The sequence below is a fragment of the Camelus dromedarius genome, chromosome 27, assembly GCF_036321535.1.
Source record: "Camelus dromedarius isolate mCamDro1 chromosome 27, mCamDro1.pat, whole genome shotgun sequence".
Lineage (NCBI taxonomy): Eukaryota > Metazoa > Chordata > Mammalia > Artiodactyla > Camelidae > Camelus > Camelus dromedarius.
In genome coordinates, this window is record NC_087462.1 from 20,276,209 (window position 1) to 20,298,991 (window position 22,783).

At 47.6% G+C, this 22,783-nt stretch overlaps 1 protein-coding gene and 1 non-coding gene across 2 annotated transcripts in view; both read right to left on the reverse strand.

Annotated features, from left to right (window-relative positions):
• SH3PXD2B (SH3 and PX domains 2B) overlaps window positions 1–5,575 on the reverse strand; it is a 99,282-nt gene extending 93,707 nt beyond the window's left edge. The window contains exon 1 of the mRNA XM_031438260.2: window positions 5,369–5,575. Coding sequence (XP_031294120.2) covers window positions 5,369–5,443 — 75 coding nt within the window. The 5' untranslated portion in view covers window positions 5,444–5,575. The remainder of the gene's footprint in view (window positions 1–5,368) is intronic.
• Window positions 5,576–15,509: 9,934 nt separating this feature from the next.
• On the reverse strand, window positions 15,510–15,616 carry LOC116148544 (U6 spliceosomal RNA). The gene has a single exon (XR_004132075.1). It is a non-coding gene; the product is annotated as a U6 spliceosomal RNA (small nuclear RNA).
• Window positions 15,617–22,783: the final 7,167 nt, after the last annotated feature.

Below are 22,783 nucleotides of genomic sequence, written 5' to 3' on the forward strand. Positions count from 1 at the left end.
GAATGCGGCTAATTCTGGCAGCAGATTCACAGTCTGATCTTGCCAGCCAGAGGCCTCCCGCACACCAAGACAAGAATGCAGATAATACCTAATAAGGGCGTGACCCATCCTGCAAAAGTCCGTTGCTCAGGGGAGAGACCACAACTCTTAGAGTCCGGCAAGTGGAGAAGGAGGTTTGAACGCTGGCAGCACAGGGCCTGCCAACCCATCACTGCAGGGGCACAATCAACCCAAAGCCTCCCTGGAGTGAGAATGACTAAGGGCTGGCCGCAGTTTGGGCTTCGTCAATCCAGGCTGAGCAGATGAACACTGGGATAAGGGAAGGGCCAGGGTGGGGAAACTGGGGCCTAGGAGTTTAGGTGACCCACCCAAGGTCACTTGGCTCAGGGGTGTGATCACAGGGCTGCTGCTTCTCCCAGATCTGTCATCACCCCCTTGCTGTGTGACCTCAGGCACGTGCCTATACCTCTCTGAGCCTCTAGTCTCAAGGGGAAAAACGGGAACACTAATGTAACTACCTGAAGGACCAGGATCCCGAATGTATACATAAATCCTATAAATTAACAGAAGACCAACAACCCAATATACTGAAATCGGGACAAGAGGTAAAATGGGCAATTCACAGAAGAGGAAATTCAAACGGCTAACAAAGGTGTGACAAGATGAATAACCCCACTAGCCAGCAGGGGAATGCAGACCAGCACTGCCACGAGATACTGTTCTGCACCCACTAAAAAGTCTGACAGTTCGGAGTGTTAGCAAGGACCCAGAGCAAAGAGACCCACAGACACTGCTCCCAGGGACGTACACGCACAGGTGAAATGCACAAACCCCAAGACCCAGAGATCTCACCTTGGCTGTGTGTGCAAGGAAGCGGCTACGAGAAAGCATCCCAAAAGTCTCCCACAGGAGCTCGAATAAATAGGGGTATATTTCTAAGTGGAATATTAAACAGTGGTTAAAATTAACTGGAGCTACATGTACTGACACAGATCTCAAAAGTGTAATGTTTTCATATAGTTTTAAAATACTCAATACAATATTCTGGGGAGCGCTGTAAGGTAAAAAACATTAAAAGGCCCAGGGGGTCTGGGTGGGAAGGGGAATGAGTGTCAGAGGACACGAGGGATCTTTACAGGGGTGATAGGAATGTTATAAAACCAGATTGTGATGATGGCTACACAGCCCTATACATTTACTTTTAGAAAATCAGCGAATTGTAAACTTACAATGGGTGAATTTCATGGTATGTAAATTATACCTCAACAAAGTCATTGAAGAAAAAGTCATTATCTATATACAGGTCTGTTTTCAAAGTGCTTGGGAATGAAAAGCACCAAATGTAGGACACTGGGCTTTTTTGGGGGGAGGGGTTCCTGGGGTGGGCACATAGGGGCTTTGCATCTACAATATTTTATTTCTTAAAAAAAAAAAAACGATTTGGAACGAATAGGGCAAAGTGTAAAAGATCTGATGGCTAGCAGGTATTTCTTACTCTATGTATCTGCGTATTTGAAATCATGTATTCATATAATGGAAAGTAGCTATTTACAAGGGCTGTTGTGATGACTAAATACACAGAGAGCTTAGTCCGGTGCCTGGCCCATGACGATGGGTTACAGTTCAGCTGTTATGATTACTGCTGCTGTAACTACCCCTAGCGTCTTGCTCTTAGCACCTAGAGATCTTAAGGCAGAGTGAGCCATATCTCCTGGCCCCTGCTGATGGGGATTCTCTTCTGATCACAAGGCTTCTGTACATCCCTCTCCAGTGCCAGAAACGCAGGGATCCAAATAAAACCCACAAAAGCTACAGGGAGCACTTCCTCCTCCTCTCCAGCTGGAAAATAACCTAGTTGGGGAGGGTCTCCCAGAGTGTCACACCTGAAAGCCGACTTTCCATTCATTCAGAAAGCCCTAGCTCCAGGGCAGCAAAGATGCTGGCAGAGAAAGGCCAACAGACAGAGGGCAGTGGCTCTAGGCAGCTCCCTCCAAATAATAATTTTGTTCCTTTTATGATCAACAGTAGTCCCCACCCACCCGTGGGGATCTCAGAGGCCCTGGGAGCTCCTGCCTCTGCCTTCTCCAGACCTGGTCTATGGCTCTGCCCCTGGGCACCCCCAATGTCTCTGCCCACAAGTGAAGGAGGCTGGGGCCAGGCATGGGGAAGATGCCATTTCAGGGGGAACAAGTGGCCAGCCCTGAGCTCCAGGTGCAGTTCTCCAATGAGATTTACAGCACCTGGGACCTGTTCCCTTCCAGGCAACTGAGTGATAAGCAGGTGGAGGCAAGGTAGCTGTAAAGGGGAAGCAGGTGGTGGGGAACTTTTTATAACTGACTTGTATATTCTTCTGCAGTGGTTGGGGCAGGGGGTTAGGCACAGGGGTTTCTGTGATTTTGTCCTCCTGGGGGACATGTGTGGAGACATTTCTGGTTGTCAAAATTGGGGAGGAAGATGCTACTGGCATCAAGTGGGCAGGAACCAGATGCTCCTGAATGTCACAATGCACACGACAGCCCTCTAAACGAGGAACGATCCGGCTCAAAACATCAATGTTAAGGTTGAGAGATTATGCCACAGAGGGAAGTATTTACAATCTGCAGATTATAGAAAGTGGAGCTCAGAGAGGTAAATCGACCAGCTCAAGGTAACACAGCAGGAAGCAGCAGAGCCCAGGACTGTCCGATTCCCCTGCTCATGCTATCTCTCCAGGGTGGCTGGGTCAACTTCAGAAAGGAGGATACCAAATGGGATCAAAGTCCAAGCCCATGCCAACAGCCACCTCTAGGTCCACCCTTTCCAGAGTGGCAGGAGCAGGTTTGGCTGGAGAACAGGAGTGGGGTGGTCACTGGCAGTTTCTGGTGGGCTCAGACCTCCGACTGTCACAGCACTGAATTTTCTGTTCCTGTGGATGACTCAGGCTTCATTTCAAACTACTGCCCCTCTTCATCTGGCTAGAAGGGAGGGGGCCCTCTTGAATCACGAGAGTGACTAAACTCACATGCAGAAAAACAAGTTCTTGGTGAGATCCCTCCTCATGTGACTTCGGCATGTTCCCAGTCAGAGGGACACGGACACCACGGGGCAGGGAGGCAGGCATCTAACGGTTATGGAATGTCAACCCTGTCAGGCACATCGTCCCTGCCCCTAGGAAGTGGGCACCATCACCCCTACTTTACAGATGAGGAAATCAAGGCTCAGAGAGGCCACACAGCTAACAAGCTGTGATGCCAAGATTTGAGCCCACATCCATGTTAATCTTTAGAGACTTGTCTGAAGGAGCCCCTAAAAAGTGGTTGAAGGTTTAGAAAGATGCTCCTCAAAGCTGCAGAATCTCCAAAAACTGGCAGGGAGGGATCTGACTAAGCAAAGAATGAAAAGCCTCAGAGTGGTCACAAATGATGGCAGACTCCCCAGCTTTTAAGGGAAGTTGGCTTAGGTAAACTATGGGTTATGAAATCTGCAAAGTGGTGTGGTATGGTGGAATAACACTTTTGGGGGGTCCAACAGACTTGGATTTACTTCCCTGCTTTGGCCTTGACTATGACCTGAAGCACAGGACTCACCTTTCTGGGCCTTAGTTTTCTCATCTGTCAAATGGGCTTAAGAACCTGTGCCTGACAGCCGTGTGACGGGAGAGGACAGGAGAGAGTGAGTAGATGATGACGCCCAGTTCTTGGTGGCTGTACGTGCCGTGGTGTTGCCAGCTCACAGATCTAGTGGGAGGCAGCATGCAGAAGTTCGGACTTCCTTCTATTGCCATGTTGGTAAAAACTGCCTTCATACCAAAGAGGCAACTCAGTTACACACTCAACAGGCTCAAACAAGAAACCAAGATTTGGCAGCATTTGAAACAGCTAACCAAAAAAAAAAAAAAAAAAAAAGAAGAAGAAGAAGAAGAAGAGACAATTTAGCCCAGCTCTGGAATCAAGGGAAACTTCACTCTAAAGATGCCACAGGTCCAGGAAATAGCTTCCCACCGCCTGGCTAAGGCTTGAATAAGTGGCTGCCCAGCCAATAACAATACAGGCTCACACAGCACACCCTTTCTCGTAGGGAGTGCAGAGTGGGTTCCTGGCTATCTCCTTTCAGAATTTTATAGACTATTCGTGGAGGGCATGTGGATCTGCTTCATAAGAACGAGCCTCTAAAGAAAAGAGATCCAAAGATGACTTGCAGGGAGGTCAAGAAGCTGAATTTCGCCAGCCAACGCCCCTTGCTCTTTATTGTTCTAACACACTTCTTTGTTAGGATTTTTTTCCCTCCCTCTTGCTCTTTTTTCCTTCCTGGTTAACTTCTCTACAGCTAGGCGCTGCCACTGCCCCCTTCTGACCACCAGAGACACCAGAGCCCCCTTCCCTCTGGTAGAGAGGCCTCCCAAGGCCTCACCTGGGCCCAACACCCCACAGCCCCATTCTCTCTCCACTCAGAATCTCTGAGGTGGTCCCGGGGCCCCTTGAACCCACAGATTCAGCTCCTAGGCTGCTGTGGAATCCATTTCCCATCTGGCGGAGGGAGTGGGGGGTCACCATCTCCCCCAGGCACACCTTCCAGAGGCAGGGGAGACCGAATGCAGCTCAGTCTTGTTCCAGAACCTGAAGCCTCCTGGAGCCTCAGCCTTCCCATCTGAAAAACGATGCTACCAGCCCATTTTCGTCCTCACCAGCTCTAAACAAGAGCTCACTCCCATTTTGCCAGGGAGATACCAGGAGAAAACTTTCATGCATTTTTAAACAGAAGTTTTTGGAGAGAAGGGGCAGGGACTGGTTTTTTGTTGTTGTTTGTTTGGGTTTTTGGGGTTTGGTTTTTTTTTTTTTTAAACCTTTTCAGGATGCAGGCACTCAATGGATGCATTCTCAAAGATCTCTATGGCTCAGGCTGGCTCCAAAGGGACGGGGCCAACTTGGCGATCCCTGGTGGGGCTACCTGTGGCAGGGCACTGCGGGTCTGAGTGCCTCTGGACAAGGAGGGACAGGGCAGGCGGCCTGCGAACAGGCGCCTCTCTCCCTTTCTGTCTCTCTGTCCCCTATACTGGCTGGAGCCAGACTTCTCCACGGATGGGCAGACGGGGGTCAGGGGGGACAGGAGGGAGACGGAAAGGGGACAGAGGTGCGGCACGGAGGCGAGTGGGGGGCTAGGCGGGAGGAACGGGTGGAGGAGCGGAACAGGCAAAAGAGAGGAGGGGGAGGGGGAGAGAGGGAGGAGCCGGGAGAGACCCGGGCAGCGCAGCAGCAGGGCCGAGCGGGGGAGAGGAGGGGACGTGGGGGAGAAAGAGCAGGAGGCAGAAGTTTTCAGAGCTGGGGGGGGCTCTCGGTCGTCCCCGGCGGGGCACAGGCTCGAGGGGGCGTGGGGGCCGCGCGGCACTCACATAATGCTTGTTGGGCACCCGCCGCTTCTGCACGTCCAGCACCTTCACCTCCACGATGCTGCGCCGGGGCGGCATGGCCGCTCCTCCGCGGGGCCGAGTGCGGCTGCGGGGGGCGCGGGGTGCAGGGGGCGCGCCGCCGCGGGCCGCGAGCCGGGGGCCGAGCGCGAGCCGGGGGCCGAGCGCAATCCGGAGCCCGGGCCGAGCACGAGACGCCGCCACCGCCGCCGCCCTTCGCTCCGCGCGCCCTTCGGCCCCGCCGCTGCCGCCGCCCGCCCCCGGCCCTCCCGCGGCCCGCCCCCCGCGCCACCGGCCCGCCCCCCTTAAAGGGCCCGGCCCTGACTCCCGCCCCCAGAGTGCGGACCCGGCTGGCCCACGTCCGGCCTCGGCGGGGCCTTTGTCCCGGCAGCGAGCCCCCGTAGCCGCGGGAGGGGATGGGAGCGCATCCTTCCTGCCATCCCTGATTGACTGGTGGATTCATTCCCGCACTCACTTGTTCTGATAGCCGCTCTGCCTCGCCGGATTTGAAGGCCGGACTCCTGGGTTCAAACTCGGGCTCTACTGCTAATCAACTCTGTGACCTTGGGCAAGTGGCTTAACCTCTCTGGGCTCAGTTTCTTCATCTATAAAATGGGCCTAGTACTTCTACCTTACCAACCCAGGCTGTCCTCGGGATTAAGTGCATGTGAAGCCGTTGGCATTACAAATGTGGGCAGATGTAAGCTCATCTCCAAGCCATGGAGATTCAGGGAGGAAGAAGCAAGAGGTCAGCAGCTTTTCCTAGGTTCACAGTCTGAAAGATGGGGAGTGAGGGAGGAAAATTCCCCAACAAATGCAAGTGTGCTATAATTACAACTGCAGCAAAACAGGGTGGGAGGGTGGTGAATGAGTGAGGGGCGGCCGATGCTTGTTAACAAGGCCACTGAGTCCCAAATGCGGAGCGATTACTTCATGCCAGGCACAGTGCCCCTGTGTTTTGGGAAATTTTCTCTTTGCATTCTTAGGATGACCGTGGAGGGAAGGGTGGTTGACCCATGTTACGGAGGAGATGACTGAGAGTGTAGATCTGGGGAGGGACCCCATCACTGTCCGGCTCTAGGCATATATCGCAAGTTAATGCCCATGGTGGCTGGGGCAGCTCCACATACTTCATCCGGTGCCTCCTAGCCCTGGTGCACTGCTGATTTTCAGGAGATGTTGGCTGAACAAATGTCTGACTGAAGGTACACATAATGCGTGGAGAGGAGCTTTAGGCCTCTGGCCACTGTTCTCATACGAGTAAGCAGGGCTCTTTTCAACAAACCACACAGCTCCCCTCCGGGCCTTTCCCACCCTAGGTCCAAGGTCAGCCTTTGAAGGAGGGTGGGTGTCATTCAAGGAGGATGCTTTTCAGCTGCCCTGGCCAGGCATCTAGAGAGTTTGAGGCTGTGGAGGTGCTGCGGATTCACTTTGGATCCACCTCACAACTTGCCCCTCTGACTTTATTGCCAGGTTTCACCACCCTGTTCCGGCTCCAGAGGCTGGCTGGTATGGATTTCACTGGTGGGTTTCCTGTCCTCAGCCTTCATGTTGGGCTTGGCCAATGGAAGGCCTTGTCAGGAGATTGAGGGAAGGAGAGAGAGGCCTGGATATTCACTTCCTAAGCTCCCTTCCTGCTGGGTTGTCCTTACCAAAGGCACCTTCCCATATCGGCTCTCTCAGGGTTCCCTGAAACATTTTCCCCTCTAAGGGTAGTGATAATCCTGCACCTTTTCCCCAAGCCCTGCCCCCACCTTTGTAAATGGACTGTTTAATAAACTTCCCTCCGTAACTCAGCGTGTGGGTGGCATTTGTTTCATGCCAGGACCCTCACTGATATAATTGCGGTAAGGCACCTACTTCTGAAGCACAATTGCGAGTCAGAGGGTGTGGAAATGTCCAGCATGTTGAAGGCCTGGCTTTTCTGTGCCTTTTGCTTCATCCTCTGCCTGAGCCAAGCCCTCCTAATAAGGCAGAACCGCAGAGGGCAGACGCTAGAGGAAATCTGTGAATCAGCCAGCTTCCTCGGTTTTCCCAGAAAGGCGATGGGACCTGCCCCCAGTCGCGCCCTGAGCAGCAGAGCCATTTGTCAAGCCGCCTGAGTGTGTTCACCTCTTCCGCTGTGGCAAGCCTGGCCGGGAGGACAAACCCCCGCACCTCCCAACCTGCTTGTAGCAGAGAAGCAATACCTCTGTCTTTCCAAGCCCCTCCATTGTCTTTCTTTTCCTTTTTTAAAAATTGTAGTGAAATATACAAGACATGAAATTTACCTTTTTAACCCTTTCTAAGTACACAGTTCTGTGGCATTAAGTACATTCACATTGTTATGCAACCGTCACCACTATCCATCTCCAGGACTTTTTTCACCTTCCCAACCTAAAATTCTGTACCCATTCAACACCAACTCCCCATTCCCCTGTGTCGAGCCCCTGGCAACCACCACTTGCCACGTATGTGACCTCAGGCCAAGTCACTGGGCCTCTGCATCTCCATCTTTGCATCTGTAAGATGGGATAAGAATAGCTACTGACCTCGTAGGCTTGTTCTGAGCTCTACATGAGATAATACAGGTGAAACACTTCTATTTTTGTTATTTTGCTACTAACCAGTCTGATATCCCTAAACACCTCCTTTTAACCTGCACCCAAATCCCAACCCTAATTTTAATCCTGACTCTGCCTTGACCTACATCCACTCTTCCTAGTCCTGACCCTCTTTTTAGCCCCTGATTGGGTGTCCTGCCTCATCTATCACCAATTGTCTCCATTTTCCCCATGTCCCAGCAATAAAAGTGACTTGTCACCTCCAGCAAAAAACATATTCTGTTTTTTTCCTACCAACATGCTTTGGCAGGACCTACCATTTCCCTGCCTTGTCTGCTGGTGACCTCTCATTCAGCCCTCAAAGCCCAGCTTGGATGTTACTTCCTCAAGGAAACCCTGCCTCCCAGATATGTAATCACTTCCTCCCCTGGCTATCACTGTGCCTTGTTGCAACCATCATACCGGCTGTAATTACCTACTTGTAGACCTGATTACTTTGCCAACCTCTGAGCTCCCAAGAGCTGAAATGGGTCTTGTTTGTCTCAAACCCCCAGCATCTGGCACAGGCTAGTATAGAGATGCCCTAGGACATGCTTGTAGGATGAACTAACCCATCTCCATCTCCTTAACTTTAAACTTACCAGCCTCAATCACACCTCTAGGCTGGGCTTGCTTTTGTCCCTACCCATCCCCCAGAGACCTCTTCACGCCAAGCTCCACTGTGTCCACACTGGCATTCTCTCTGATTGCTGTGTGGAGCAGACGGGGTGGAGAAGAAGATAAATCTGCTGCTTCAGCTAACTTTATCCTTCTAAATTCCTGTTTTAGAAGTGCATTTTTCAAGCCTGAGAGCTGTAGACCATAGAAAATCAATGCTGGAGCCAGCAGACCGCAGAATTCCATATGGCAGGTTTATTTGGGAGGAGGGCTACACATTCGAGGAGCATTGAGTCCATCAACCTGAATTAGGTTCTGGTCTTTTTGTGATCTTTGGTGCCTGCTGGGATGGCAGCCTGCACTTCCAAATCCCAAGTTCCCAGGATGGACAGCCAGGCCCAGGAAGCTGAGGCCTGTTCCTTTTCTGCCTTTCTCCTTCAACTGCCTCTGAGAAGGATTCAGGATTCTTTCCAAGACAAAGGCAGGGGACTTGGAAAGATATTCCTTCTCCTCCCACGCCACGCCCTCCCCTCCTCCCCCAGTCCAAGGCTGCCATCTGATTGGCTGGCACAGCAAGACGCTCATAATTAACACCAGCTTGGTGTCCTACAATGTAACTCAATTCCGACACTATCTACCTGAGCTACAAGGCTCATCCCCACAAGATTGCTCTCACCCCACTTCCAGATGCCAAGTGCAGGAAGTGGGTCCCCAGGCTACCTGGGGGTAACAAGTCCCTTCTTAGGTTTGATTAATTTGCTAGAGTGGCTCACAGAACTCAGAGAGCTTCTTTATGCTTACCAGTTTATTAAAGGATAAAGAATACGGATGAGGGGGGAGGAGAGAAGTAGGGGAGGGAGGTTAAGAGGTACAAATTTCCGGTTGCAAAATAAATGAGTCATGAGGATGAAATGGGAGAATATAGTCAATACTTACATCATATCTTTGTATGGTGACAGATGATAACTAGACTTATCATAAAGATCATTTTGAAATGTATGGAAATACTGAATCACTATGTTGTGTAGCAGGAACTAACGTAGTGTAATTTTTGTACTTCAAAAACAGACTCATAGAAAAAGAGATCAGATTTGTGGTTAACAGAGGCAGGGGGCGAGGGGAAGGGGAATTGGATGAAGGTGGTCAAAAGGTACAAACTTTCAGTTATAAGACACATAAGTACTAGAGATGTCATGTACAACCTGATGAATATAATGAACACTGCTGTATGTTATGTATGACAGTTGTTAAGAGAGTACATCCTGAGTTTTCATCACAAGGAAAAAATTTTTTTTCTATTTTTTAAATTCTGTATCTGTATGACATGATGGAGGTTCACTAAATTTATTGTGATAATCATTTCGTGATGTATGTAAGTCAAATCATTATGCTGTACACCTTAAACGTATACAGTGCTGTGTGTCAGTTATATCTCAGTAAAACAAGAAGGAAAAAAAAAGAAGAGTACAGATGAACAGCCAGATGAAGGGGTACATAGGGCAGAGTCTGGGAGGGTCCTGCACACAAGAGCTTCTGTCCCTGTGGAGTTGGGCTGTGTTACCCTCCTGGTGCGATGTGCTCACCAACCTGGAAGCTCACTAAACCCTCTACAGTTGGAATTTTATGGAGGCTTCCTTAGGTAGGCACTTATTAACTCCATTTCTAGTCCCCCTCTCCTCTCTGGAAGATTGGGATGGGGGCTGAAAACTCTAAGCTTCTAATCATGGCTTGGTCTTTCTGGTGACCTGCCCTCACCCAGAGCTGCCTCATTAGAACAAAAGATGCTCTTAGTGCTCTAATCACTTAGGAATGTACAAGGGTTTTAGGAGCCCTGTGTCAGGGACAAGGTCAAAGGCCAGCTATTAGAACAAGAGATGCTCCTAGTGTTCTTATCACCTAGGAAATTACAAGGGTTTAGGAGCTCTGTGCCAGGAACCATTGGCAGAGACCAACGTATATATCTTCTAGGATCTCACATCATCCTTTTGTTCATCTTCAACTTGAGGGCAGTCCAGTCTGTCTCATTGGTTATTATCCACCAACACCTGTACAGGCTGTTAGCAAATAGTTGTTGAATGAATGAATGACTGTCTTCCCCACAGGAGGGCAGGGACCTCTTCTTCCCCTTATAACTGTTCAATAAATGTTTGTTGAAAGAATGAATGAATGGATGCTTGGATGAATAGATGGATGGATGGATGAGTGTGTGAAAGATCCTGTTGATCACAAAAAAAAGGTTTGGGTTTATATATTTATATAGATCAGTGGGCACATACTCCAGAGCCCCCTGACAGGGCCAAGCCAGTGACTCCCACCTTCTTCACAGAGCCTGGAGAAACTTGCAAAGGCTAAGTGTGTTAAAAGATAGAGGTCACCTGCCCTTGAGCAGCTTCCTCAAGTTAGGCTGGGTGCATCTCCTTATTTGACCACAAGGTGGCAGCCTGTCACGGCTGCCAAAGCACCCACCACAGTGTCAGTCCCCCGACCCCGGCATGGCCTAGCCCCAACCCCTGAAAGTGACAATGACTGTTTCATCATGCCCAGTGCTTCCCATGCCACATTCCCAGACCAGTCTAAGTGCTTGCTTATCCTACAAGTTTGTTCAACGGATAGGAAGGTTATGATTCAGCCTTGCCTACTTAGACAAAATGTATCAGAGCATGATCCCAGAGGGCAGGTAGTGCGGGAAGCCCAATTATGTATTCATTAGTATTTATTTATCATTTGTATACAAATACTTAAAAAAATTTAATTGAAGTACAGTCAGTTACAATGTGTCAATTTCTGGTGTACAGCACACTGTCCCAGTCATGCATATACATACATATATTCATTTTCATGTTCTTTTTCATTAAAGGTTATTACAAAATATTGAGCATAGTTCCCCAGGCTATACAGAATGTATACAAGTATTTATCACTTATACAAACAAGTATTTATTTAGCCCATAATATGTGCTAGGCACTGTAAGGAGGTGCTTGGAATACATCAGTGAACTGAATCAGTAAAGATCCTTTTTCTTGTGACACAGTCTTGCAGACAAGGAGCAATAAACACAAGAAATAAGGAAGTTACACAGCACATTAGAAGATTAAAAGTGTCATGAACAAAATAAAAGCAGCGTGGGCTCGTGAGGACTGGGAGGTCGGGGTGGGGGAAAAGGAGGCAATTTTAAATAGAGTGGAATAGGTAGGCTTCATTGAGGTGACTTTGAGTAACGACTTGAAGACGAGGCAGTGAGCCTAGGGGAAGAGCCCCCTAGGAGGAGGGGGCAGCCAGTGCAAAGGTGGGAGTGTGGCTGTCACGTCTGAGAACAGAAAGTCAGTGTGGCTGGAGGGGAGCGAGGAAAGGAAGGAGAGTTAGGACACGTGGGGTCAGAGAGGTAAGGGGGCACTTGTAGGGAGTGTGGGAGCTCTGTCTTTGACCCTCCGGAAATGGAGAGAGAGGGGCAGTGTGATCTGATGTATATTTTACAGAGATCACTCTATCTGCCTTGGGGAGAATAGATTCTAGCTTTCCTGGGCTCATGTTTGCTAATTTTTTAAATTTATTTTTTCTTTAAGTATAGGTGATTTACAATGTATTAGTTTTTGGTGTACAGCATAGTGACACACACACACACACACATATACACACATAATATTTGGGCACATTTTTCGAATTGCAGCCTCCCACCCTGTAGAATTCAGAGCAGGCTATGTGACTTGCTAGGCCATTGAAATGCGAACAGAAGCAAAGTGTTTCACTTCCAGGCAGAAGGGCCAATGGGCAATTTCACCTCTCCCCTGTGTCTGGCAAGACTCCAGATGGTGGCTGCTTACCCGAGTCTGGGTCCCAGCTTTCCCAGCCTGCAGAACTGTGAGAAATAAATGCCTGCTGTTTATAAGCCATGCAGTCTGTGGCATTTTGGTATAGCTGTCCTGTTTTGAACAGACTAAGGCAGATAAGCAGAGCCCCCTTCAGACCTGCACAGGAGTGTAGAGCAAAATCTTTGCTTAAGTGACTGGGCTTTTTGCTGATGTTTTTTGCAGTATAACCTGGCCCATCCTGACTGCTGGAAGCAAGTGGGGATGAGGAAGACCTACTAGGAGGTTACTGTAACCATCCAGATGAGAGATGATGCTGGCCCAGACCAGGGTTTTAGCACCGAGATGCTGGGGATGGTGGATTCTGAATAGGGTAAACTTTACCTTGTTGGGTGCTGGATATTTTTATATTCATGTAAATGTTCTTGAGCTTTGTTTCATGCTGTTGAGTCATTTGGAAATAGTTTGATCCTCTCAGATCTTGCCTTTATGTTTTTCAGGCAATCCCAGAGCTGTCTTTAATCTGGGGTTAGTTTTTCCTCATTACTGAGGCAAGGCTCTCCTCAGAGAGAGAGAGAGAGAGATATTTATTTATTTGTTATCTGTAAGAAAATGTTTATTCTTTTGAACCTCACAGGAAGAAAAAAAAAAAAAGAATGCAGCCAAAACCAAGTATTTAACCAAAATAATTGTCCCAAAAGGCAGCAAAATGGGGGAAACCTCAACACAAAGTCAGCGACAATTTTCCATGTTTTTGCACAAAGATGAAAGAATCTATGACAATTCTGAGCAACACTTTCGTGGTGACAGTTACACAAGATGATCTCAGATATTTAAATGATGCCCTGTGATCACTGAGAAATGAGCAGAAACCTCATTGTAAGGTTTTCTACTCTTGCTGTTGGGAAGAGGCACTATTCTGCCCCTGGCTGAGCTCTGTGCACATTTCCTTCTAATCTTTGAAGGTGGTTCTTTCCCTGGTCTTGGGCAGTTTCCTCTTGTGCATGCACTCATAAGCACTGAACTGCATCCTCAGAGGGGACCCTCTGTACATCTCGAGTTCTCCCTGCAGCGCCTTCTCCTCTCCAGTATTTTGCCCTGCAAACTCTAGCTGCTTTGGCTTCTTCAAACTCCCAGCTTCTTCTCTGCAGTTCAGGGAGGCAGCCAGGGTTTCCTCTGCCTGAGCTGTGGTCGGGGCTCCCCTCATCTGTTACTTGTCCCTCAGGAGCCACTGTCCTTTGTTGTCTGTTGTCCAAAGTCTTGACCGCCATTTTTTTCATACGTTTCGTCCTGTTTCTTAGTTGTTGTAGATGGGAGGGTAGTTCTGGCCTCTGTTATTCCACCTTGGTTGGAAGCCCTGTTTTACAATTTGATCCCCAAGTCATGCAAAGGGTGGCCCATTGTTCATCAGTGCAGCCGAAGGCAGGAGAAACTGCTTAATTTCTCAACATGGATAAAATAAATTTCAAAGCAGCGAGAGGCTAATGTGACCTAATGATGGCTTCATTTTCTTCATTATAAATAATAAAAGGCACTTCGGAGTTGATAAAATACAGTATGTCACAGTTTGTGTCTGAGAATCACAACATCTGGAATTCTATGGGTCTGTTTCTGTGGTCTGTTGTTTCTGCTGTTTCTAGTTCATTTTGTCTTGTTTCCTTATGTCTTTGATTTTTTTTCTCCTGGACATTTTATTTGAGAAAGTATTTGTAAAAATAGTTTGAAGCCTGACATGACATTCTTTTCCTTCACAAAGGATTTTGGGGGTCCCTTAAGCCTAAGTTTCAGACTTGATACTGCAAAGCCAGGTTGCAATCGATTCAAATCTATTGCAAATCTATTGCACTCAGGGCTGACGTCTTTCTGATTCACCCTTATTCCTAGAAGGCAGCCTGTCTGAGTCCCAGCCCAAAGCCGGTTTACAAAGATGTCTACCTTTGTCAGGCTCTGCTTCTAAACTGTGCCCACCCAGCACTCCGAAACTGACCAAAGGGCAATTCAGCCTCTCAACTGGTCACATGGCAGATCCCCCCAGGGTAAATCTGGCCCTGAGTTCTTTGGTCACCAATTTGGCTTCCTGGCCTGGGGACACATATATTGTTAGATCTTTGATTTTTGAGGGGTGATTTTAAAAGATTTTCAGCTTTATTTAAATAAAAAAAATGTATGTACTATATAACCTGCCATTCATGTCCCATAGGTCTTTTTATGTATTTTCTTACTTCACAAACATTATAGTGAACTTACTCTGGGCCAGGCCCTTCTAAACACTCTACATATAACAAGTCAATCCTCACAGTGGGCCTAGAGGGTAGGCACTATTTTTGTTCCCATTTTGCAGACAAAGAAACTGATACACAGAGAGATTCAGTGACTCACTCAAGGTCTCACAGCTGGTGAGTGCCAGAACCAGGATTTGAACCAAAGCAGTCTGCCTACAGAGTTCATGCAATTATATCCATGGCTGCATGGGAACAGGTGGCCACACCTGTGACTGGTGTAGGATGATGGGGACCAGTCTAATCTGCTGGCTGCTCTAAAGAGGTCAAGTTTAAGTGGAGAACTGACAGATAAGCAGAGCTTATCAAATTGCAGGGTTAGATGGGGGACCAAGGGAATGGCACGTGCAAAGGTCCAGTGGTAGTCCATTCAAGGGGTGGTGAGAAGGCTGTTGAAGAGGAGAGTGACATAAGATACAGTGAAGCACTAGGAGGGTGGGCCAGAGAGAGTATTATGAATTTTGTCCAAGGGTACCCAAAAAGCCTCAGGAGGATTAAAAAAAATTTTTTTTAAATTGAAGTGTAGTTGATTTACAACATTAGTTTCAACATTAGTTACAACAAAGTGATTCATTTACACCTATACATATATAGATTTTTTTCTTTCAGATAATTTTCCAGTATATGTTATTACAAGAAATTGAATGTAGTTCCCTATGTTATACAGTAGGTCCCTGTTTATCCATTTTATATTTTATATATAGTAATGTGTTTCTGTTAATCCCTAAACCCAAATTTATCCCTCCTCCCCACCACCGCCCTTTCCCCTTTGGTAACCATAGTTTGTTTTCTATGTCCAAGAGTCTGTTTTTTGGTTTGTAAACAGAATTTGTATCATTTTAAAAATATGGACTGCTCCACAAATTTGCATGTCATCCTTGCATGGGGACCATGCTAACCTGCTCTGTATTGTTCCAGTTTTAGCATATGTGCTTCCCAGGCGAGCACGGGAGGAATTTTAAGGAGAGCGACATGGCCAGGTAACTATGCTGACGCTTTGGAGAAGTAGAGGAACTCTGTGCACGTGGGCCTGATGGGAGGTGTAAACACCTGGGGGGAAGAGGGAGTTTGTGGCCCTTAATTCACCATCACCCCAGGTCACACCAGAACGTCACCGGGGGTGGGGATTTCTCTAAAGAGAGCTGTTTGGGGGTTATGTTTCCCTTTTGTTCTTTTGGTTCTCTCCCCTCAACCAAGACCAAGAGAGGAGGTTATCCTTCAAGACAACTGCTTGTAGATTGGGGGTGTCAGCCAGGAGGGAGACTGACATCTCCCCCATTGCTCACCAATCATGCCATGTCTTCTGAGCTGCAGACCCTGGAAGGCCCCTGTAGGCTGGGTGCTCCCCATGGTGGGAGTCCTTTGGGGAACATGGCTGGGACCCCCTGGAATAGGTGGGGCCTGGAGCCTCAGGATCTGGACCCTGCTCTAGAAAAATGCATGGCCTACAGCTGGTTGGAGCAGCTCACGAGGGCCGATCCAAGAGAGAGGGGCCATTGCTTCCACTTCCAGAATCAGGCAGGACACACACTGAGAGGGGAGCTGAGCTTGAGCTCCCTGAAAGCCCCTGCCCCAGGCCAAGGGGCCTCTGAGGGATCTGTGCCTGGTTACCCCTTCCAGAGAGAGGCCAAGGCCAAAGAGTGGAACTTTGGAACAGGGGTCTGAAGGAGAGTCACAAAGAGACCGAAGCCAAGGACTGGGCAGGAAAGGGCCTGAGTAGTGGACGGAGCCTTGAAAGATCCTACAAAGCTCACCCCAAAAGAAGGAGCTACAGGTGTTCCCGAGATGGGGAGGGAGGCTGGCAGTGGTTTTGAAGACAGTGCTGGGGGTACAATCAGGTCGCTTCCTGCTTGTTCCCTTGAATCCAGCTTCTTCAGTATTCCAGGTGGCCAGACACCGGCTCAAGTCAGAGCAGAAAATGAGGCCGGCAGTTGGCTGCCTCCCACTCCTTGGAGTCAATTTCCAGAACTCTCTTTACTCCATTTCTATTCACTTCCCTTGGGGAGGGAAGATTTTTGGGAAATTTCCACCTGGCACTCCCAGGTTTCTAACTGCATCTGCAATCTCATTTTCCATTAGAAACTTGCAGTTCCAGGACGTTGAAATCCATAAAGAATCTGATAAGTTTTGTACCCATTTAAGAAATTGCCGACTCTTTTCCAGAGTGACTATACCATTTTCTGTTTTTACCAGCCATGGATGAGAGATCCAGTTTCTCCGCCTCTTCTCCAGCATTTGACATCGCCTCTGATGTTAATTGCAGCTGTTCTGACAGCTATGAGTGACACTCCGTTGTATGGATATACCACAATAAACGTCTAGCCGTTCATCGGTTGATGGACATTTGGGTTGTTTTCCACCTTTTGGCTATCGTGAATAGTGCTGCTGGGACATTTCAGTACAAGTTTTTGTTGGAACACAAGTTTTCAATTCTGTTGGATATGTATACCCAGAAGTGGAACTGCTGGGTCATATGGTAATTCCATATTTAAGTTACTGAGGAATTGCCAAACTTGTCCACAGTGGCTGCACCATTTTATATTTCCATCAGCAACACGAGCTCTCCAGTTTCTCCACATCCTTGCCAAGGTTTGTTATTTTCCATTTTTCTTTTATCATGAGCATGTAGAGGATGTGAAGTGGTGTCTTATTGCGGTTTTGATTTGCATTTTGCTGATGACCAGTGATGCTGAGCATTTTTTCATGGCCTTGTTAATTACACACACACACACACACACACACACGCATGCACGCACGCACATATGGAGAAATGTTTATTCAGTTCCTTTGCCATTTTTAATTGGTGTGTTTGTCTTTTTGTTGAGTTGTACGGGTTCTTTATATATTCTAGACGTGAGTCCTTCCTCCTGTATATGATTTGCAAGTATTTTCTCACACTCTGTGGGTTGTCTTTTAGCTTCTTGGTAGTGTTCTATGAAGCGCAAAGGTTTTTACTTTTGATGAAGTCCAATATATCTATTTGTTCCTTTAATTGCTTTTTGCTTTGGTGTCGTATTTAAGACTTCATTGCCAAAGCCAAGGCTATGAAGATTTACTCCTGTGGTTTCTTCTAAGGGTTTTCTTGTTTTCCCTCTTCTGTTTTGGTCTTTGATCCACATGGAGTTAATTTTTTGTGTACGGTGTGAAAGTAAGCATTTAACTTCATTATTTTGCTTGTCTATCCAGTTGTCTCAGCACCGTCTGTTGAAAAGATGATCTGTAGTGTTTTTAACCGTATCTCTTTGCATGGTTTTTTTTTTAAAGTGCTGCTCTAGGTAGTATATTCTGTATAGAACACTTACCAAAGTCTCCCGGTGTTAACATTATACAAGTTCAAGTGAAGTGTAGAAAACTTACCTCCTTTGTGTCTCCTGCAGTCCTTCATGTATGAGTGTCGTGAACATTGCCTCTGCATGCATTCAGAATCCATCATATTAAACAATGTTACAGTTTTTGCTGTAACCATCAAACATAATTAGAAAACTCTAAAGGAGAAGGAACGTTTATTGTATTTATCCACTTTTTCACTGATTCGCTGCCTTCCCTCCTTCCTTCCTGATGTTCCGAGAACCCTTCTTTTGACATTTCCTCTGTTTAGAGAACTTCTTTAGCCATTTTTTTTAGCATAGGTCTGCTGGGTGACAAATTCTCCCAGTATTCTTCCATCTGAGATTTTTTTTACTTGAAGTATAGTTGATTTACCATGTTGTGTTAGTTTCAGGTATACAGCAGAGATTCAGTTATACATATATATTACTTTTCAGATTCTTTTCCATTATAGGTTATTGTAAGATATTGAATACAGTTCTCTATGCTATACAGTAGGTCCTTGTTGTTTATCTGTTTTATATATAGTAGTGTGCATATGTTAATCCCAAACTCCTAATTTATCCTTCCCCTGGACTCCTTTCCCCTTTGGTAACCATTGTTTTTTATGTCTGTGAGTCTATTTCTGGTTTGTAAATAAGTTCATTTGTATCATTTTTTTTAAGATTTCACATATAAATGATATCATATGATACTTGTCTTTCTCTGTCTGACTTACTTAGTATGATCTCTAGGTCTATGCATGTTACTGCAAGTGGCATTATTTCATTCTTTTTTATGGCTGAGTAGTACTCCATTGTGTATATGCGTATATTATATATATATATATATATATATATACACACACACACATACCACATCTTCTTTATCCAGTCATCTGTTGATGGACATTGTTTCCATGTCTTGACTATTGTAAGTAGTGCTGCTGTGAACATTGGGAAACATGTATCTTTTCAAATTAGAATTTTCTCTGGATATATGTCCAGGAGTGGGATTGCTGGATCATATAGTATCTCTATTTTTAGTTTTTTAAGGAACCTCCATTCTATTCTCCATAGTGCCTGCACCAATTTATCTGAGGGTATTTTGACTTCTCCTTCATTCCTGAAGGATATTTTGGCTAGCTATATCATTCTGGGTTGACAGTTGACACCTAAAAAAATATGCCACTTCCATCTGGCTTCCATGGTTTTTTAATGAGAAGTCTGCTGTCATTTGAATGGATTTCCCTCTGTTGTGTCATTTCTCTCTGGCTGCTTTCAAGACTTTGTCTCTAGTTTTGGGAAGTCTGACTATGATGTGTCTGACCGTGCATTTCTTTGGGTATATTCTGTTTGGGATTTGCTCAGTTTCTTGAATCTGTAGGCTTTTTTTTTCTTTTGCTGCCAAATTTGGAAAAATATCAGGCAATATTTCTCCAAGTAATTTTCAGTACCGTCCTCTTTCTCCTGTCCTTCCAGGACTCCAATGACATGAATATTAGATCTTTTATTATGGTCCACATGTACATGGGCCCTGTTCATTTTTTTCCAATCTATTTTCTCTCTGTTCAGATTGGATAATTCCTTCGGTTACATCTTCAAGTTCTCTGGTTCTTTCCTCTGTCCTATCCAACCCACTGTTGAGCCCATCTTCTGGGTTTATTTTAGTTATTGTATTATTTTTTTTTTAGTTCCAAAATTCCTACTTGATGGTTCTTCTTTATAGCTTCTATTTTCTTTTCTTTCTAATTTTTCCTTGGTTTCAAGCATGTTCACGATTGCTCGTTGAAGCATTTTTGTGATTGCTGCTTTAAATCCCCTGTCGGATCATTCTTACATCCGCGTCGTCTTAGTGTTGGTGTCTGTTGATTGTCTTTCCTCATTTTGTTTAGATCTTCTGGTTCTCAGTATGAGGAGAGATTTTCGATCAAAACTTGGACTTTTGGGGTATGAGAAGGCTCTGCATCTTGTTTAAATGTTAGGTTTTAGCAGACGTTCGCCGCCAGTGTTGTGGCGGGCTGGAGGGGGCTGTGCCTTGTTATGGCCGAGTGAGGATGGACCATCAGGTTTTCTACCCAGCTTTTGTTTGCACCCGCCGTACAGGGCTTCTGGTTACTGCTGGGCAGGGCAGGCATTCTGATTCCCCATGTGATCTCCACTGACTCTCTGTGTGTGTATGTGGCCTAGTTATTGCCAAGTGGTGACATCTTGAGTCTCCACTAGGCCCCCTCTGACACCACCCTCAGGGTGAGATGAGGGGCATCTTGTTATCATGGAGTCGCGGTGGGGCTGCTGTTATTTGGAGAAGTGAAAGCTGACCCAAACCCAGGCCAACGGATCCTCTTGCAGGAGATTTAGAACAGACCGAGAGAGTCTCTCTGGACCCGAATAGGTTGCTTGTAAGCAGGAGGTGGCATTGACACTTCTTGTGCACCTTCTCAGTGTCTAGGCTCATACCCTCCCCCCCACCTGTTTCTTCTTGAAGCTTCTCTGCTGGTGAGTTCTGTGGAGGCTCTGACCAGCTTCACGCAGGAGCAACCTGATGGCACCTTAGCTCAGGCTGTCCACCCGCTTTCCTCTCCTGCCCCAAAGCTTCCCTCCCAGGGGTAGGGAAGATGCCTGGAAACTTCCAGGAGCTCACGCAAGCATAACCTGATATGGGCATGGGCAGCGGGGAATGGCAGTCAGTCGACAGGTGCTTTCCCCTCCCTTCCCCCAGAAGGATGGCTGCTCAGGGGGAACCGTGGGATTAAGCAACCTGGCCCCTCGGGGATGCAATGTTGCACAACCCTCTCTCCTACCTCCTGAATCCCTGTCTCCAGCAAAGTGCTTCTGCTGGCCTCAGGCTCTGCTTCTGTGGGACCCCAGGCTGGGGGAGAGGGGCCTACTCGGGGGCTGTGAGGTGGCGTCTCCGGCCCCGGGAGCTGAATGGTGGTTCATGGGAAATTGCAGAGAGAAAAGGTTCAGACAGACCCGTGGAGAGAGGCAGGAACGAGAGGTGAACACAGACTCCTGGCTTCCTTTCAGGCCCGGGTCACACCCTTCCTGAAGCCCCACTGCATCTCTGTCCTGGAGTTACTTAAGATACCCCAGTCCCTTTAAACCCTCTTAATCCACGTAGTAGGTGTGAAATTCAGGCCACAGGTGTAGGTGTCCAAGAACGACTTCATTCCTTAATTTTCTTAAACTTAATTTTTGACTCTGCCTCCAGCCTGTGCAGTCTCTCTTGGGGTAACCTCTCCCCAGGCTCTAACAGGGTTTCACACCGAGTGAGGTCCCAGCAGCCACTTCGTGTCTTTCCACTGATCACGGTAGCCACTCATGCGGAGTCGCCCTCGGCTCTGGCCCATACGGTCCCTTCGTGTCCCCTGCTCAGCATGTCCGCATCCTGCTAGGGGCGCGGGGTCTCTGGAGAGGCTTGGGGTTCAGCCTCCCTGATGATCCCAGGGTCTCTGTGGAGCTCCGGCCCCTCCTCAAGGTGCAGCCTGGGAGCAGGCACAGCCTCCTTCTGCTCTCACATCTGCAGACCCTCCTGCTCCTCCCAAGCCTGGGAAGGGCTCTTTTTGTCCTCGGGGAAATCTCTTGTTGACGCCCAGCAGCCAAACACCCCAGCACACACCTGTGGGCAGACGCACCTGTGGGTGTGTTACCTGCCGCTTCAAGAAGGACACACACCACAGGGAGCTGTGGGTGCTGGGGTGGGGGGAGTGTAAGGGGGGCTTGTTAGAGGGTTTAGGGGAGGGTTCAAGGAAGCAGGGGTTTGTTCTGGATTGGGTGCTGTCAGAAAGCTAGGGTAACTGGATGATCAGGCAGTTACTTTTTACCTAGGAGGTGGGGGGACCCGAGCAGCAATCACTTGGGTCCCGCATGAGGGGGATGTTTGCTCATTTAGGGGTGGCTTGGGGGTCATTGTTTTCGTCTCTGCTTGGGTGTGATGAAGGAGCCTTCTTTTTTTTTTTTTTTCCCCTGCTCCATCACTGTCACAAGGCAGCCTCATCTGACACTGATATTCTGGGAAATTGTGCATATTCAGGACAGACAGGCACAGCCTGGCCACAAGCAAGAGGCCGGCTGCCAGCTGTCAACCAACAGAACTGCTTCTAACTTTTTCACCCTCTTCTTCAAACCCTGTTCTCCTCTGAGGGGGGTGGGGGTGGGGCTCAGGCCTGGGAGAGGAAAGTTCTGCTTCAAATCTCCCAGGGGGCCAGGAAGCCCAGAGCCTGCCACCTGCCTGAGTCAGGGAAGATGTGACATCCATAGGGAAGAAACAGGAATTCCTCCATAGGCACACGTTTCTGGCTTCAGTGGCTTGAAGGGGTTTCTGTTGAGTCTGACCAGCGGCCCCATGGCAGGAATGGGGGGGGGCGTCCCCGCCTTACAGAACCAAAGTTCACAGAAGGGAAATGTGTGCTCTAAGGTCACAAAGCTGGCAAGGGCTAAACCTGAAGTCCAAAAATAGTTATTTAGTTGTAGAGAATCATTTTGTATTGAGAGAGAGGTACTATTTGCATTGATGTTATGAGTCATAGATCTCAACGTGCTGGAAGAAACATCGCAGCAAAAAAACAGATCAAGCAGAATAGGAAGATAAACAGAAACCCTAGAGGGGATGGGCAGGATTAAACACCCATCTATTCTCTAGTAGGTCAAATAGACAAAAAATATATGTGGACATTGAGCAATGGTTCTCGACTTTTTAGAGAATCCAGCGAGCTCAATGAACCTTTCCTCCAGAAAAATGCACCATCTGCAGGTAGGTTACTATCTTGCAGGAAACGGAGGGGCTCATTCTATCTGCCAGGAGCTC